The sequence below is a fragment of the Podarcis pityusensis genome (assembly GCF_964106645.2).
Source record: "Podarcis pityusensis genome assembly, chromosome: 13".
NCBI lineage: Eukaryota > Metazoa > Chordata > Lepidosauria > Squamata > Lacertidae > Podarcis > Podarcis pityusensis.
In genome coordinates, this window is record NC_138038.1 from 26,106,503 (window position 1) to 26,125,418 (window position 18,916).

The 18,916-nt window shown below is 47.6% G+C and overlaps 1 protein-coding gene across 1 annotated transcript; it reads left to right on the plus strand.

The window, feature by feature from the left end:
- LRRC3C (leucine rich repeat containing 3C) lies at nucleotides 1-18,332 on the plus strand. The gene is made up of 2 exons (XM_080978366.1): nucleotides 1-1,814; nucleotides 15,216-18,332. Exon 2 carries the CDS (start codon nucleotides 15,323-15,325, stop codon nucleotides 16,103-16,105), a length of 783 nt encoding a protein of 260 aa, XP_080834492.1. The 5' UTR covers nucleotides 1-1,814; nucleotides 15,216-15,322; the 3' UTR covers nucleotides 16,106-18,332.
- The last annotated feature ends 584 nt before the right edge of the window (nucleotides 18,333-18,916 follow it).

Sequence of the window (18,916 nt, forward strand, 5' to 3'; positions counted from 1 at the left end):
TGCATCAGACATCAAAAGCTGGGCCATGTTCTCAGTGGGGGTTAGTTTAAATGATTATTTTATTTTTTAGCTTGAGCACATTCCTAATATTGCAAAGATGCTGGGGGACGGGGACGACTTGCTGCAGCAAAGTAATGTTTGGGAAATGACTTTCCCCGTCCCCTGTGCTCCAAGTCCTGTAACCTTGTCTCCCATGATCGATGTCTATTAGTTTCTGCGGCCGCTGCCAAAACAACTTGCTTCAGATGGGCCCCCTTCCTCCGCCAGCTAGACTGGAAGATGAGCCCAAGATGGTTCCCAGAGGTGTACTTAGTTTCAAGGTAGCTTCAAGGAAACAAGATATGCCATCTGAGTCCAGGACCTGTCAAAATGGCAAGCTGCAGAACGCGGCTATTTTTAAAGGCTGCGGGGATCCAAGTGCTCATTTTGGTTTGGGATCTGTCTGCTGGATCCCACTCTCACATACCTCTTCAAGGCAATTTGGGGAGGGGGAGGTTAACAGTTTCTGCAGTTAGGCCCTAAAACTGAAGGTTTGTGGGTGAATTGGGTGTGATCTCCTGCTGACCAGAGTCCACAAGAGTCCCACTCTCAGTTGGGGAGCTTCCCAGAGACCAACTATTCAGGCCCTGTGTCCAAATGGCAGCCTCCCCACCTGCTTTTCTGGTATTTTGGTTGGCTTTTCTCTTCACACGTTCAAACGCATCTTTGCATCACTAAAGGGCGACTTGTTATTCGTTTTGTCATTTATGGTGAGCAATCCCAATAACGACATGCTTTAGGAACATCGGGAGCTGCCTTATCCCACTGGTCCATCTATCTCAGTGTTGTCTACACGGGCAGGCAGCAGCTCTGCGGGGGGGGGGGGTGTTATAGGAAGGGGGTCTTTCCTAGCCCTACCGGCAGATGCTGCTCATTGAACCAGGGGAATTCTGCATGCAAAGCAGACGCAAGCCACGTCGTCTCAGGATCCCTTTTCAGTACGGAGTTTCCCAAGCGGTCCGCTTTGCTTGTTAACTTAGCTGGGTTTGTGTCTCCACTTGGGATATCAGTAGAAACGGGAAGATGGGGAAGAAATAGCCCATAACTAGCAGGGCGCGTCTTTGCTTGCCTCCCAACTTGAAACAACAAACATTCCAGCTTGCACAGAGCTCTGTGCGTGTATGCACACTCCTCTTTCCAGGCGGTGTTTTCAATCCCCAAAGGAGAGCTATCATTCTCAGCGACGAACCCACCCTCGCCCTCGCCGGCTCAAACGCACAGTGGCGCGCAGGGAGACGAGCAGGCAGGCGCACGCACTCGCACATTACAAAGCCAGGGAGGGCATCGAGCCCCTGATCGGTGACTTCCCTCCCTCCCACCCCCCTTAATTCATTTTTGCCTGCGATTTCTTCCCAGCTAGCCAGAGGCTGCTCTAGGTGCCCAAGGTGCACCCGCGCCCGCCCCCCGCGCGCGCACCCAACCCACTCACACGCCCGTTCCCGGCTCGCACGCGTGGCGGCAAGAAGCTGGCAAACTTCACGCGTCCTGCCCTGGCGTGATGGGAGCTCTTGCGCGAGAGAGAGGTCGGGGTCGTCTCCTGCTTCGGATTCGGAGGCAAGCTCCGGAGCCTGCTGCGGATTAACGGGATAAAAGAGAGCGAGCAAGAGGAGAAGGGAGAGGAGCCGAGCGGGGAAAGCCGCAATGCCTGTTGCTTGGAAGGGGATCGTGGCGGATTCGGTCGGCTCCCCCCGCGGCTCGCCTTTCCCGCTTCCCCCCTCGGGCTGCGGGGTTCCGGAGGGCAGCTACGGCCAGCGGCGGGAGGCGAGCGGCGGAAGGTGAGCCGGATCCCAGCCCTCCACCCCCCCCCCGGGTTAGAAGCGGGAGGAAGGCGAGCGCGGGAAGCGGGGCGGGAGAGCTCAGCCATGGCTCCTCCGGCGAGAAGGGCGAAGCGGGAGCGAGATCCGGAGACCCGCGCGGAGGAGGAGGAGGAGCGGAGTTGCAGGGAGAGATGGTGTGCTGCAACTTTGCCTGCATCGTGGAAAGTTGTCTCTGGTTTCATTCCCCCCCCCTTCCCTTCCCATGCAAAATCTTTATATATTAATTTTTTTAAGAGAGAAGGCAAACGTGCACCATATGCATGCTTACTCAGAAGTAAACCCCGTTGTGTGCAGCGGGGCTTACTCCCAGGCAAAAGTGTGTGCGGTTAAGATTGCAGCCTTGCAGAAGCCTGGTTACACCTCTTCCGCTTCAGCGTTCGTGCGGGAGAGAGGCACGGGGATTGCAAATTTAAAACGGGCTTGCAAATTCGGTTGCAAAGGTCTTTTCCAAACCGAAAGCCTGGGGGGTGATAATAAAAATAATAGCTGGGTTTTCAGAAGGGGCGGGGAAGGGGTGTGTGAGGTGGCCCCGCCACCCCCCGGCTCCCAGGTAAGGCGGTAGGTTGCATTGCCCAAGGTGCATGGTTAGACATGCATCCGACAGCTCACTTTATTTTGGCTCCCAGGCACGACGCAGAATCCTGCTCTCTACTCGGCTGAAGCTTGGTTCTCCCATTCTGCCTGGGTGGGTTGTGCATGTGTGTGTACGTGTACGTGTATATGCGCGTGAGTGTGTAAGAGAGAGAGGGAGAAATGAAAGACCCTTTGCTTTAGGTATGAAGCCGCTGATTTGGTGCCCTCTCGTGGCTCTCCGTTTCATACCATTATATCGTGTATATCTGTATATAAAACCATGGAAAATATATATTAAAAAAGCAAGAGGTTGCAATTCCTTAAGCACAAGTTTTAAAAGGTGAGGAAATAAGGACGTTGGTCCTGGGGGAGAAACTTAGCCTGCGTGTAAAAACCACTGGGATCATCTTGAATGTAAATCTATGCAGCAACTGGATCTAGACAATGCCATTTTTCATGGTGGATTTTAGTACTTGAAACCTCTCTGCATCCTTTTCAAGAATAATTTTGGAAATGGCATTTTTCATGCTTCTGCAAGTTTCAGTTCCACTTAACAAACAAACAAAGAATGAATTAGTTTCCTAGCTGGTTTCTTAGTACGTATATCTTACTTCAGATCTTACAGTAGTAGATATCTCCTCTGGCTCTGCATCAAGATCCGCCCCCTCTCTCTCACACACACTTTCTTTAAAAATCAAGGAAACAGCAGGAAATGAACAACCTCGAAATTATTGCTAAATTCCTCCTGGGAAAAAAATGTGGTTTTTATCTGCCTCCAGAGCTTGATTGCAGCTTAGTATGATAGATTTTGTACAATCACATGGTGCAACTCTGATTCAAATTTTGGCCACGCTCATCTGCCAAAAAAATAAAATAAAAAATTACCTCTTCACTGTTAATGTGCTACTTTGCAAGGATGGGCCTTCACAGGTTGCATATAGCCATATAAGATAGTATTATTCTAGGTTTGCTTTGAAAGCACACATGCAAACAGACCTCTTTCTCCCTTTTCTGGAAAATGAATAGGACTTTACGGCTGCTGATTATGCCTGTCTTTAAGAGTGTGTGTGGTGGCAGCAGCCACAGCAGCAAACAGAAAAAAGGGGTGTGTGGCAAGACTGTTCCGTTCTGGAGAACCAAAATGTACAGTTAAGGTGTCGTCTGAAGTTAGGGTTTTCCTTTAATTTTAAAAAATGGCAGAGGCGTGCAATCTGCAGTGGTAAGATGCCTGTAAATACTGGTGTGCCCTGGGGGAATAAAGGCATTCCTTAGACGGGCTTTTGGGACTGCATACCTTCGCTGGGAAAATAACATGCATGTCATAATTCCTGCATGATGCTTGTAGAGGTGGCTCAAGTTATTTTGCTGCCTGAGGCAAAGGACAAGATGGCTTCCTCCCATTCCAAGTTCAGAAAATGGTTCGGCTGGTTGTTGAATCTTGCTTCAGCACTGGCCATGGGGTAGTGTGGGGTTCATGACTGGCCTGGTTGGCAGCACACACAGAACCCAAATGAAGCTGAAGATTCAGGGCTAGGCAAAATTAAAGTGCTTCTTCCCACAGCGCGGGAGAGTTCTGTTGCGTTCAAGTCTTGATTGCGGGCTTTCCATAGGCATCTGTTTGGCCACTGTGAGAAGAGAGTGCTGAACTAGATGGGCCTTTGGTCTGATTCAGCAGGGCTCCCAAGAAGAGGAGGGCTCCAGCGTGCAGAGGAGGAACAATGGGGAGGGGTGGGGCCTGATACTGCTGCCCACCAGCAGCTGCCGCCTGAGGCAGCTACCTCACTCTGCCTAATGGCAGGGCCAACCTTGCAGGTACAATGTGTTTATTTGTGTGTGTTTACACCATATACAAAGGACACTCCATGGTGACCTTAGGCATCCTATTATTTAAGGCTACATCTACACCGTATAGCAGAGGGTCTTCCGCAAAGAATCCCGGGAACTGTAGTTGACCCCTCACAGAGCTATGATTCCCAACACCCTTGAAAGGCTACAGTTCCCAGGATTATGTGTGAGGCAGCCGTGTGCTTTAAACACACGGTGTAGATATAACCTAAGTTACCCGGTGCTCATTCAGTAGTCAAAGCTGCCATCCTACACCAGCTTTACCTGGGAGTAAGCCCCATTTAATTCAATGGGACTTAGCTCCTAAGTACACATACATAAGGTTGTGCTGTAATTAACTTCCAAGATGGAAGTTCTGAACTTTTCAGTACAGTTAATTATTTGTTTGTTCATTCTAAACATATATTTGTCCATTAATTTAAGGCGACAACTCTCAAGAGTGACAACTCGCAACAGTCTGGAGCAAAGACTGAGATCATGCAGAATAGTAAAACCCGAGTAAAGTGATTTTTTTAGAACAACAGATGCACTGCTAGAAACCATCAAGATTGAAATAATCTTGGGAGTTGTGCTAGGAAGTCTGGCTGAATGCACAATTATTTACCTGTTGTCAAAAGGATATCAAATTTGGCACCAGGTAAGCCTGCCTGGCAGAGAGATTCCATGTGTGCAGTTGCCCCAGTGGAGAAGGCCTTCTAGTTCAGGGCCGGCCCTATCGCTAGGCAGAGGAAGGCAGCAGAACCTGGGGGGCAGGGAACAGTAGCAAGGCTTTGTGGGCTCAGGCCTATGCGTGCTACATGGCCATATCCCAGTGCCATTAGCTGGCCATATCCCAGTGCCATTGCCCTCAGGGGCAATGGACGACACTGTTCTGCTAGCATTGAAGTACAATGTGACCTCTGACTCATCACAAGCCATCGGATGAGGAGGTTCCTTACAAGCCTTCGCTTGCTATTGTGAGAATGGGCTGATCCCATGCCACTCTAGAGTCCCAATTTAAGCAGGACACCCCGGAATTACAGAAGACCACCTTGGCTTCTGTACTGGATCCCAGAATGTCCAGGGGGTTTTTTGGTTTGGCTCTCTGGTGCAAGTCGGCTGGCTCGCACCAAAGCACTGTAGCGAAAAAACGAACAAACAATTGCTCAAGAGAGCTCAGGACGGGGGGGGGGGGAAAGGAGCGTCCTGATTTTGATCAGTGGGATGTTGATCTGAAACCTTGCCTACAAGTCTTGCCTGCAGGTATAGGCAAGGCTGTATATCTGGAGACTGGTACCATTTCCTAGACAGAAACCCACCTTAATGGCTGAGGCTGCATCCTTGTGACTTCATTCCTCGTTCTGTTCCAAAGCAGTGCAACTCAGTACTTTTGAATCTTTAATTGGCCGATCTGTTGCCAGCAGGGCTTTCCCAACCCTCTTCTCTCTCTTAGGGAAAGCAACTCGTCATTTGCAGAGCCTGGAAACACTCAGTGAATCGCTTTCACCATTTAATGGGATTGCCTTCCTGGCAAAAGACCCATTTGCTTGAAAGGGAGGGAAAGACCCAAACATCTTTGCTTGGCTCGTTTCATGGAAATCCGGACCAAATTACCTTCATAAAACACACAGGCTCAAGACCTTTTATAGCTCCTCAGAGCTGGAGGACCGTTTTCAGAAAACCCACCAGGCATAATTGGCTTTTTGAAATAGGCAGAAGCCCTATTGATCCTAGATTTGGGAAGACTAGCCTTCCACTGATAGCAGAGTTTTGATCACAGCAAGAACGGCATGTTCTATTTGGAGAGAAATTGTTTCCTAAGTATAATAATTTTCTTCCTTTCCCTCTTTTTTTTTTTTTTAAAAAAAGATCAACCCCACATACTTTTAACCTCCATGAATGCAAAATACAGCACAGAAATATCTGAGACAATGCCTGTCAAAGCCTTGGAAAGGTTACAACATCTAGGGGTTCTTTAATTTAGAGCAATGTTTCCCAAACTTGGGTCTCCAGCTGGTTTTTGGACTACAACTCCCATCACCCCTAGCTAGCAAGACCAGTGGTCAGGGGTGATGGGAATTGTAGTCCGAAAACAGCTGGAGGCCCAAGTTTGGGAAACAATGCTTTTAGAGAAAAGGGAGATAAGAGGCGATATGATAAGAGTAAAATTATGTGGAGAAAATGGACAGAGACAAGTTTTTCTCCCTCATAGTGCTAGAACTTAGGGCCACCCAATGAAGCTGAATGCTGGAAGACAAAAGAAAATACTTCTTTTTCACACAGTGCAAACTATGGCATTCCCTCCCACAAAAGGTAGTAACAGCCACCAGTTTAGATGGCTTTAAAAGATCAGACAAATTCATGGAGGAGACGGCTGCCAATGGCTACTAGCCATCACAGACCAAGTTCTCCAGAACTTTTCTTCAGGTTGCTTATTAAGCAAAACAGTGCATGGGGTGGGGTGGGGTGGATACATGGAGAGAAAGTAAAATGTAGGCATGGTGTTGGAAGCCCAAAATATGTAGCTTACAACAATCTTAAAGTGGAGTGCAGGAGGTGCTAGGCAGATTTGCAGTGCGATACCATTCCACCTTGAGGCCACCTTAGCCATGCTGTTGACACTGCAGTCCAAACCTACAGGTGACTTCTCCTGGCCGTCTCATGTAGCTGTAGAACATCAAGCAACTCTGGAAGCCCACAGGCCAATGGCCATAGCGTGGAACAAACATTCACCAACACCGTCTTCTGGGAGTGGCCACCCATGAAGAACCTTAATTACTATAATAAAGTACCTTTTAACCCTAATCCCGACCTAGAATAAGGTTACCAGATTTTTTTCAATGAATCCGGGGACACTTTTCAACTTCAATGGATTTTGTATGGGGACTGATTTGTAAATCCGGGGACTGTCCCCAGGAAACGGGGACATCTGGTAACCTTAGAGATACTATGGTCAATGGTACTGAGAGCTACAGAGAAATCCGAGAGGTCTAACTGCCTTGATACATTCTCTGGCATATGCCATCCACCAGGGTAGTCAAGGGACAGAACACAGACTGGAAAGGACCCAAGCCATCAGTATCATCACAAACTCCTTGAAAGTTGAGAGGCTTCATAGTTGTCCATGGTCAAATGGCTTCTTGGTCAAATTTGACTTCTCTATGACTGGGCTCACTACTGCCCCCTTGAGGCAGACAGGAACAACTCCCTTGATGTGGAGCATTGTATACATTAAGGGAGGGTGCAAGCTTGCTGTCCAGCTGCAACTTGGCTGCTGTACCCATTCTGAAGCACTTCCATTTGGGTCCCGGTAGTTATGTGAGATGAGTATGGAAGCAGCTCCACATCAGCTATCCCTTGCGACGTTTCCACCCTGAGCATGGTGCCAAGCCATTGCATAATCATTGCAGGGTGAAAGCTGATGTTGACATGTGGGCACAAAAGGGCTTATCTGATGCCAGCATGTCTGAAGCCTCCTAGTAGGTTTCCTTTCTCGGCTAGTCCCCTCCTCCCCGACGTCTTTCCCTTCCCAGTTGCAGTCTATTTTTAAATGACAACACTGGGTGGAGAACATTATTGCAGAACTTCGCGTGGGTGACCTCAGCTTGCTGACACCACGTGGGCACACTGCTGGCGGCTGACACTGGCACGCTTTTGTAGTGACTTGGCTGGCACCAAAGGACATTGAGTTCAGGGTGCTGTTTGCCTGTGACCTACGGGGTCAGCACCAGCCCACACATGAGGCAAGGTGAGGCAGCTGCCTCAGGCAGGAGGATCCACAGGGGCAGCAGATCTGGCCTCTGAGGAACACATTGCCTGCTGCTGCTGCCACCGCCACGGTAACAGCAATAGCTGTGGCACACTCCTTGGAAGCCAGACCTGCCACCTGGATGCCCATATTTTAACTGGAGAAATGTTGGAGGGTATGGAATAGGATGTCCCTATTTGCATCGGAGAAATGTTGAAGGGTATGCACCTCCTCAGTAGCTCTCCCGATGCTGCCTCTACGGCTGCCTCTTGACAAAAAGAGGTCTCCTGGTCTCCTCCCACCCTTGTTCCCAATATAGTCTGCCTCAGTGCCAGTCCTGCCTATGGCCTTCTATCTGAGAGGTGGCTAGAAATGATTTGCCCCCAATTTCTCATAGCCGAAAGGAGCAGGCAGCTCTTCCATTGAGCGGGCAATCTCAGGTCATCTGCTGGGATTAGAAGGGGTTCCTTGTAGATATTATTGTGGACATTCCCATTTCTCCTAGCAGTGGGAATGTCCAGCAGTGCTGACCAGGTTTGGTTCCCTTTAGGAGGCAGTCACTGTAGGCTTACTGGGGCTTTGTAATTCAGTCGTACCTTGGAAGTTGAATGGAATCCATTCCGGAAGTCCATTTGACTTCCAAAATGTTCAGAAACCAAGGCGCGGGTTCCGATTGGCTGCAGGAAGGTTCTGCAGGAAGCCAATCGGAACCCGCGCTGGACGTTCAGGTTCCAAAGAAGGTCCGCAAACCAGAACACTCACTTCCAGGTTTATGGTGTTTGGGAGCCAAAAGGTTCGACTCGCAAGGCATTTGGGATCCAAGGAACGACTGTATTTCATTTTATATACATGCCTGCAGATGTAGGTGGAGGCCATGCCAAACACGGTCAAAGTATGTGGCTCCCACAGCAGGTTTCCACAGAGATGCAGCCACTATCCCCAAATGCTGTTAGCTAACAGCAGGGGAAAAAGGAACACAGGTGGTTCTGTGGTCTAAACCACAGAGCCTGGGGCTTGCCGATCGGAAGGTCGGCAGTTCGAATCCCTGCGATGGGGTGAGCTCCTGTTGTTGATGGGGTGAGCTCCTGCCAACCTAGCAGTTCAAAAGCACGTCAAGTGCAAGTAGATAAATAGGTACCACTTCGGCGGGAAGGTAAAACGGAGTTTCCGTGTGCTGCTCTGGTTTGCCAGAAGCGGCTTAGTCATGCTGTCCACGTGACCTGGAAGCTGTCTGCGGACAAACACTGGCTCCCTCGGCCTATAGAGCGAGATGAGCGAGCAACCCCAGAGTTGTCCGTGACTGGACCTAACGGTCAGGGGTACCTTTACCTTTTAACAGCAGGGGAAGATCTTGGTAAGGCCTTGTGCAAGGTCAAAATTTGATATGGCCTAGCCCTTGCACCGCTAAGCGAGCTGCCAGGCTTTGGGAAGGAGGCACCCTGTGCGGAGGAACTGGTTGCAGTGCCCCAAATCTGCCTCTGCTCACAGAGCCCAAACTCAGCTCTATATTTCTTTCCCCTCTTTAGTCTCACTCAGACGGCAGTCTTTCTTTACACTCCTGGATTACATTTTAATCCTATTTGGGAAGGGGAAGTCTGACCCGTTCTCTAATTGGTTTTTCATATACAGAACCATCCAGAGTGGCACTATATCAGGAAGCAGTTGTCTGACTGTTAGTTCTTATGGAGACGCATTAAAATGCAGCTTCCCTTAATAGAAGGAGACGTCTGTCTGTCTGGAGCCTGGCCAGCAGATCTGACTAGCTTTAGGTAGTCCTCCTGGCCCTGCCGAGACCCCCAGTCTCACAGCAATGTTGTCGTGCTCGCCTTAGCTGGCTGGTGAGAAGTTTTGGGGACAAAGCAATCACCTGGGTTCACCAGTTACCTCCAGCAAAAGGTTACAGGGAGTTTATGGTATTTGTAATATTTGCATTTCCTTACAAATAGACAGGTCAGACACAGGTAGAGGTATAGCTTTAATTCTCCAAAGTCCACTGCGCTCACCTCAGGGCCACCAGGGGAACAGCCTGTAACCCAACATGCTTTCTGAGGCAACTCAACTTTCAATGTACGTTGTGTGTACGTAGCCCCTGTCTGTCTACCATTCTCTGAAAAACAGAATGCGGCAGCTAGACTGGTGACTGGGAACAGCCGCCAAGACCACATAACACCGGTCCTCAAAGATCTACATTGGCTTCCTGTACATTTCCGAGCACAATTCAAAGTGTTGGTGCTGACCTTTAAAGCCCTAAATGGCCGTGGCCCAGTATACCTGAAGGAGCATCTCCACCCCCATCGTTCAGCCTAAACACTGAGGTCCAGCTCCGAAGGCCTTCTGGTAGTTCCCTCACTGCGAGAAGTGAGGCTACAGGGAACCAGGCAGAGGGCCTTCTCGGTAGTGGCGTCCGCCCTGTGGAACGCCCTCCCATCAGACGTCGAGGAAATAAACAACTATTGGACTTTTAGAAGACGTCTGAAGGCAGGCCAGTTTAGGGAAGTTTTTAATGTTTGATGTTTTATTGTGTTTTTAATATTCTGTTGGGAGCCGCCCAGAGTGGCTGGGGAAGCCCAGCCAGATGGGTGGGGTATAAATAAATTATTGTTGTTGTTGTTATCATTATTATTATTTCTGACACAGACACCTTGATGATCTCTTGCCCAGCTGAGGGAGTGGGAAGATATCCTCTCTTCTCCAAAACAGCTTTCTCCTTCCAGGACTGCTTCTGGTCATTTTCTAGTTATCGTGGGCAGCTCTGTACTGGACTTTTTTTTAAATAACACAATTGCTGCTCATGGGGCACATTGTATAAAGTACCACCCTTTAAGCCCATTGTTTATAACACAACTCCATGGTCCACGTCACTGTTGTGCTTATGCTCCTTATAAGTTCAGGTGTGACCCAGTTTAAATGTAACACCTAGACACATGAGACTTCAGACAAGTTTTGTTTTTTTAAAACCCCAGCATGAACAGTGCCACATTGAAATTGGACCTGAGAACTTGGCACACCCCCCAACATTTTTTTTAAAAGAAATGCAAGGATCTTAATCACAAAAGGAAGTTCAAGTAGCAATGAATTGTGCCTATGTGTGCTTTTTTTTTAAAAAAAGGAAAAGATGTTTATTGAACACAAGTGTATTTGAATGCAAGTCTCTTGCAAGATCAGGGAGGCTGAATTCCACACCAGAGTGTCAGATTCCACCACTTAGCAGATGACAAGCAGTGCCCTCTCTGTTGATGATCCAGAAACAGTGGCTCAGATGACTAGGTGAGGAAATGAGAAAGTGACACAAGCCGGCAATTGATGCGCCGGAGCAGGGAGTGCTCTAAAGATCTCTGGCCTCAATATGGCGGACTTCCTATTCAGTTCTGTGCCCAGTTTAAAGTGCTGGCCTTTAAAGCCCTAAATGGTGTGGGACCAGACTTCCGGGTCAGCGCCATTGGTGAATGGCGGAGTTCCTCCGACTGGAGGAACGGGCTCCGTGGAAACTGGGTCTTCCCGCCGCGGCGAAGGTGGGGACCCGCTAGAAATCCCTGGCGGAGGAAGCCTGGGAACGTGGGGTTCGGCAGGGTACCAGAAGCGCCCCCCTACTCGCGGGGAATCCCATCTAGGGGCTCCGGAGCGAAGTGGGGTGAGAAGCGCGGTGCTACGAACTGACTGCTACTTTCACGGAGTGAAGCCGCACAGCCATCGCCAGAGAGCGCTGACTTTTTCCTGTGGACAATTGGATTTAAAACAAGTACCCGTGAGTAGAAACGGAAAATTGGAGCAAGAAATTGTTTAATTTGGTATCGAAGCGGGAAGGTGCAAACAGGAAGTCCGCCTTCCGCTTTTTTGTATATAGACTAAAGCAAAAATTTTGCAAGCTAAAGCCGGGAGCTGTCAAAAAAGACTAAAGTTCCTTCATTCAGAACTACTGAAACCCCCCTTGGAAGCAGGAGAAAAGGGGGGGGGGGACTCTGTTTAACCCTGGCAGGAGAGGGAGTGAAGAAGGATAAGTTTCCACCGTCTCTAACCTGGGAACGGGGTGTCAGAGACAGAAACTATTGGAGAGGTTCATTGACTGTGAACGTAATATTTTGACAGATAGCTAATGAAGAGAAACAAGTGGATTCTAATGTTGCCTTTTGCATTTTAAAGAAACAAAATATCTGAAAAACATCTGAAATATCTGAAAAATGAAAGTAACTTTCCTTTGTCTTAAAAAAAGAAAAGGATACAAATAGTTTGTCTCCTCTAGAGGGAGCTTGCTAAATTGTTGCTGTAGGATATTTGAGACCCAACATCTGTGAGATTAAGACTGTGGGAACAGTCATTTCTGACCTTGAACAAAGATGAGCTGGGAGGAAGACTGGGTGCTTGCTCTATGCAAGACAAATGCTTTGCTGAAACAGATGCATGAGAAGATGGACTTGATGAATGAGAAAATGGATTTGACTGTTGTGGTTGATAACTGTGGACAAACAGGGAACATTGATACAGAAATCAGTCAGGAACCAACCTATGAATTTGTACTGACTGGGCAAGTGCAGATGACAATGGAGGAGGATGTGGCTGCACCTCAAATAGTACAAATGGAGAGACCCGAGGCCCTACAGGAGCATAAGCCGTTGTTATTGAAGATTGAAATTGGAGTGGGCCAAGGGGAGTCTGGAGATGAGGAGATTCCTAGCTTTGGAGAGATCTTGAAATTTGATTTTAAATACATCTTGGATTATATTGAGGACTGTGGGGAGTGGGACTGTGGGGAATGGGCGAGCTGGATGAAGGGTGATGGAGACAATTTTGGGTTGGAATTCCCCAGAGAACTACTCCTCAATGAGAAAGGAAAGAAACTAAGACAGAGACCAACAAAAGACAAGGAAAAGGGCAAGCACAAACAAGATGAAGAAGAATTGCAGAAGGGACATGGAAGAGACTTAAGGGCCTCGGACATAAGGCTTCCAGGTTGATGGACTAGATGGAATGGACAGTAAGGACTGACACGACCCGAGACCAGGAAGAAGAGACGCTGGATGATGATTGAAAGAGAATTTATAATGGAAATTTTGTATTTTAGAATCAGCTTAATGAATATTAGGGAAAATGTGGGAATGAAACTATACGACTCTAGCAGAAATGTTATCAGGAGCTATGTATATTTGAAAACTAAGATTTAAGTCTTAAGGTACATAAGGGTAAGATAAGGTTAAATAAATTAAGATAATTTGAATAACAGAATATGGGGAAAGATGGAAAGGATTTGTTGAGTTAATTATTAGGTTAAATTGTTAAGATAAATTTTATAACAAAAATTGAGAAAGATGGAAAGAATTTGCTGAAATAATTATCAAACTAGAATACAAAAAGGGAGGTGTGAGGAGGTCAATGAAACAAGCAAATGGAAATTATGGATATGCAATTTGGGATTTGTGGTTTTTTTTCTCATTTTTCCCCCCTTCTTCTTTATTTTCTTTTGCTGTATTGTCGTATATTTTGTGCTTTTCTCTTTTATTTATTTAATTTTTTTTCTTTTTTTGTATTGTAGTGTTGTTGTTTTTTATTTTTTATTTTTCTTGTAATCCTGAAATTATCAATAAATATTATTTAAAAAAATAAAAATAAATGGTGTGGGACCCTGCGGGAACACCTCCCCTCCCAGCCTGCCCGTGCCTTGAGATCTTCAGCGGAAGCTGTCCTCTAATTTCACCTTTGAAGGTGGCCATGTGTCCTACCTCTCAGAAGACAATACTCTGTTTGAAGGGGCGGTCAGAGGAGAGTCCTCTATTTACTCTTCTGAGGTAAAATGATGCACGTTGGGGGCAAAAAAGTACTTCACACCATGCGTAGTTAAGCCGTGGAATTTGCTCCCACTGAAGGCAGTGGTGGTCATCAAGTGTGATGGAGGACAAGGCTCTCCAATGGCTGCTAGACACAATAGCTATGATCTTCCTCCTTGGCTGGAGGCAGTGTGTTGCTGGAAACCACAGGGCAGGAGAGTGTTCTTGCACTCAGGTTCCTGTTTGTGGGCTTCCCACAGGCATTTGGTTGGTCACCGAGAGAACAAGATGCAGCACTAGGTGGATCATTATTCTGGCCCAGCAGTCTCTTGCCACGTCCTATGAGAACTGCAGTTCAGTGAAGGTGCTCTGGTAGCTTCAGATCTTTAGCCTTGCTTCCAGAATTGTAGCTCTCAGGTTTCCTTCAGGACTGGTATTGACTATGATATCTTGTCCTCAGTGGAGATACACCCGTGTGTGTGTGTGTGTGTGTGTGTGTGTGTGTAAACACTTTATTGAAAAATAAGAATATTGAATATTTCAAAAATATTGAAAAATTGTATTTTTCTGTGTATAAGACTAGGGTTTTTTTTAAACCAAAAAATAAGGTTTAAAATTGGGGCTCGTCATATACACGGGTAGTGCTGAGGGGTGTTTTCTTAATTTGGAGTCCCCCAAAAGAGGACTTATATATGGGGGCGTCTTATACACAGAAAAATACGGTATATAATTATAAGATCACTGGGTAAAATAAGACTTGAGAAGAAGAAAAATAAAATAACACCCATGTAAAAAACCAAAACAAAAAACCTTATAAACATCGCATGATTATTATTGCAGTTCACCCAATCTTAACCTTTATACAGTGTTGATAAAAACGAATTCCAAATACCGTTAGACTACAGCTCCCATCATCTCTGACCATGGGCCATGCTGGCTGGGGCTGATGGGAGTTGGAGTCCAGCAGGGGTTTGGACTAGATGACCCCTGGGGTCTCTTCCAACTCTACAATTCTGTGAATATCTGGAGGGCCACAGCTTGCTCATTTGGGGCAAACTCTGCTGTTTTCATATACTGTAACGCTGGTGGGCACCCATGTCAAAAAACCCAGGACTACATGTAGTTGTACCTTGGATCCCAAACGCCTTGGTACTCGGATGTTTTGGCTCCCGAATGCCACAAACCCAGAAGTGAGTGTTCCGGTTTGCGAACGCTCTTTGGAACCCTAACGTCCAACGAGGCTTCCGTGGCTTCTGATTGGCTGCAGGATCTTCCTGCAGCCAATCAGAAGCTGTGTTTGGGTTTCCAAATGTTTTGGAAGTCGAAAGGACTTCCAGAACGGATTCCGTTCGATTTCCAAGGTACGACTGTACTTTGTTTTGGTGGTGGTGGTGTTTCATTGTGATGACGAAACGTTGCCTCAGCTCCAGTGTTGCCCTTGCTCTGTCTTTTCAGTTAGTGATCCCTGAGCCGCAGCCTCGGAGGCTCCCCCAGAGGCAAAGGACGCCCACCAAGCGACTGATGACCGAGCGGCTTCACCGTGGCTCCCCAGATGCCCCGCCATGCCTTTTTTGGACTGGCTCCTCTACCACTCGGTTGCCATGTGGCTGCTCCTCCAGAGTTTTGTCCTGATAGCCTTTTGCTTCCACTCCGCCACTACCTTCCCCAAGGGCTGCTACCCTTCTACCGAGGACGGCTTCAAAACCTTCCGCTGCAGCAAGGCCCAGCTCACCGTTATCCCGAGGGATATCCCCAACGACACCAACAAATTGTACCTGGATTACAACCACATTTCTTTCCTGCCTAACGACGCCTTTCAGAACCTGCCCCTTCTGGTGGAACTCGACTTGTCGCACAACGCCATCAGCCGCGTGGAGGTCGGGGCCTTCCGGGGATTGTCAGAAAGCCTGCACGCTCTGGACCTGTCCTCAAACAAGCTGGTGTCTGTCAACAAGGATGTCTTCAGTTCGCTGAAAGCCAAAGCCAACCTCTCCAGCAACCCTTGGCTTTGCGACTGCACCCTCCAGCAGCTCGTCGAGAGGGTGGAGCTGGTGGCCGGCACCTCCGACGGGATCATCTGCGATGCCTCAGCCCGGAAGGAGCACATCGGCAAGCCCTTTCTGCAATTGGTGGGGGACATAGACTTTTGCAACATCTACAAGAAGACCACAGACATCGCCATGCTGGTCACCATGTTCGGCTGGTTCGCCATGGTGATCTCGTACTTGATCTACTACGTCCGGCAGAACCAAGAAGACGCCCGCCGGCACCTAGAATATCTCAAGTCCTTGCCCAGCAAGCAGAAGAAGTCGGAAGAGTCGTCTACGATTAGCACTGTGGTGTGACCAAAAACGAAACCCTCCCTCTGCCCCGCATCCTCAAGAAAATCGTAAGCAGATAAAAGAGATTCTACATCTCCTTCATGTGGATCGTGTCCACTAGATGCTGGAATGCACAATGGCTGAAGAGACTGTTACTAAGCAAACAAAACGACTTGGGGAGGCAGGGCCTTGCTTATACAGAAGGCCTCCCTTAGAGTTTCTTTTCGAGCAATGAGCAACAAAAATCATGTCAAGGTTGAATTACTCGGCACACTTCAAGGCAGGGGTTAGTGCCAGGTTGAATCAACTACTTCTCAGCCCTGCCGTAGAGACTCCATCATACACACACTTTGCAAAAAAACCACCCACCTCTTTCTCTCATGATATTGAGTACCAAAAACCTGGAGAACTGCATCCTGGGATATATTCCCACCATGCAATGCTCCAGAAGGATTGGGAGTGAGACTTAGGCGAAGCTCAGTGCTGTAGGTGTGCTGTTAAGATCCTGCACACGTTTGCCCAGAAGTAAGTGGCACTGGGCTCAGTGCTGTTTACTCCTCAGTAAGTGTGTGCCCGACTTTAGAGGGTATTTCAAGGCCTGAAGTACGAAAGCCCCCCCCCCAAGCTCTGAACAATATACAGTAATTACCAAGTGCTGGGAGGCGTTTTGCGACTGTTATTAATGTGCAAGATTAGAGAGGAAGAAACAAATTGCAGCATCCCCTTAATGCTGAATGTTCTCTTTGAATGCACATTAATAGCACCACCAGTTCCCCTGTCAGATGCTTCTTATTGGGATTCCCCCCACCCCCTTTAATCATTTTCTTCTTTGCAGGAATCCATTAAAACATTCAGCATGGAGTGGGGGCGGGGGGAAGAATCAATGTTTTGAACTTTTAAGCCATTCTCTCACAGTTCTTGCTGCTGTTAAGATTATTTCTCTGGCCTGCCGGGAGATGGAAAAATCTTAACTAGCTCAAGTCATGCAATTCGGGGGTGGGGGCAGGAATCGTACCCACACCGACTCTCAAGGAACACAAAGAAAACATGCACAATTAACGCCCTCAATCCAGGAGATGGCAGACCAGCAGAAGGCCGTGAAGGCAAAGACACTGTTTAGCTCTCCAAGCTAAGCTGATTTTTTTGCAGGGGCCTCTGAGGAGTAGCATATGGCTCACCTTGCCGGGTGATGCCTGTCGTCCACCTGTCCATCCCCCTCCTGTCGACTCTGCAGCAGCCTTTTCCACACCTGCCATGTGATAGATTCACATCCAGGGAAACCTATTTCTACTGCATCCACTGGATTGAGGGGTAGTTGTGTTTACCCGTTTTCTCTTATAACTAGTGGCTGCATCATCGCTATAGTCATCTAGGACTCCAAAAAATTCCCATGATTCACAAGAGGTTCTGCCATTTTGATAAAATAATTTTAAAAAACGCACACCAAACAGAATAATTCCTAACTGGGAATCATCAACAAGTAGCTGAGAATATTTATTTTGGCACCTATAGGCAAAATGCCACATTACCAAGAAATGTATACTGTCTTATCAGCACCCCCCCACCCAAAAAAACAGGGAACATTGCAATTTTCGTTTTGCTAAGTTTTATGTACTTAAGAATAATAATCTTAAAAACCCGAATGCATATCGTCGCTGGTTTTCCAAACGGATCAACTTTTTTATATGTGCTGTAGCAATAGCTGGATATCCATTTTGCTGGAATGCTTCACGTTGAGCCATGGCAGTTATCAGAATGAAAATGCATATGGACTTATGGATCAATAGCATAAATACTTGGATCAGTAGTAAGGCACGAGATAATAGAAGACACATCTGTAGACTAGAATCACGGGGTCATGTTCTTTGAGACTTTTTTTTTCCTTTCAAAAAACGAAAATAGTTTTAGGCTCAAATTTGACAAGAATTGACCTGGGCTCCAAAGGTTTATTGTACTGTTACCTTTCCATTTCTCAGAACCAGAACTATGAACCCGGGAAAACAAAAGGGGGTGGGGGCGGGGGCGGGGAACAGTTCACATGTCGCCCTTTTGTTATTTCTTCACTCACAGAAGTTGCCTGCTTGTTGTGAACAACAGTGATAAGAACGAAGCACATGCTTTTTTTCCAACTCCACTCGTGGAACTCAATAGTTTTATTTATTTTGTCCAAGAGCCTTATAACCTGCCCTTCCTCCAGTCTGGAAGCTCAGGGCAACTAACAGCCAATGAATTAAACCATCGTACAAAATTATGCCCGGGATTCTATAGCGAGTGTCATTGAAATGTGGCTTTGTTCATCGTTTTGCTGGTACGCTAAACCTGCCAGCTCTTTAACGCCTTGTTTTCATCAAGACCTCAGATCTCAGCTGCGTCATCCTCCATGGTCTGTGGAGGTCTGAAATAATACCTTTACAGGGAGCGGAGATCCGCCAGTTCCCATATGGGGAGGACCGCTCCTGTGAGTGAAGAGAGCATCAAAAGGGGATTGCCTGCACTGGCCCCCGTCGATCGCGCAGGGCCAGTGGAAAGCATCATCCGATCTGATGTCTCCTGCTAGCCAATACTGCATCACCTTTTATACAACACCAATGTGCCACATCAAAGGGTTGTTTTGTCTGGACTTTTCCAAACGCTGGAAGAAGTAAATTAAGGAGGACCTTAGGGAGGTATGCTGGGCTTGGGAGAGTTATTTCTACTCACTCCAAACCTCGAGGGTGTTGAAAGAGCTGTGGGCAAGGGGGCACATCTGCGGCGCACTACTCCAGACTGCAGATGTGACCTGGATATCCACCTGTATTCCTCATGTGCCTACCTGGTTCCTGCTTGGGAGGGAAT

What these genes read in the sequence shown, in the direction of transcription:
- LRRC3C (XM_080978366.1), top strand. Translation starts at nt 15,323, where the DNA reads ATGCCTTTTTTGGACTGGCTCCTCTACCACTCGGTTGCCATGTGGCTG.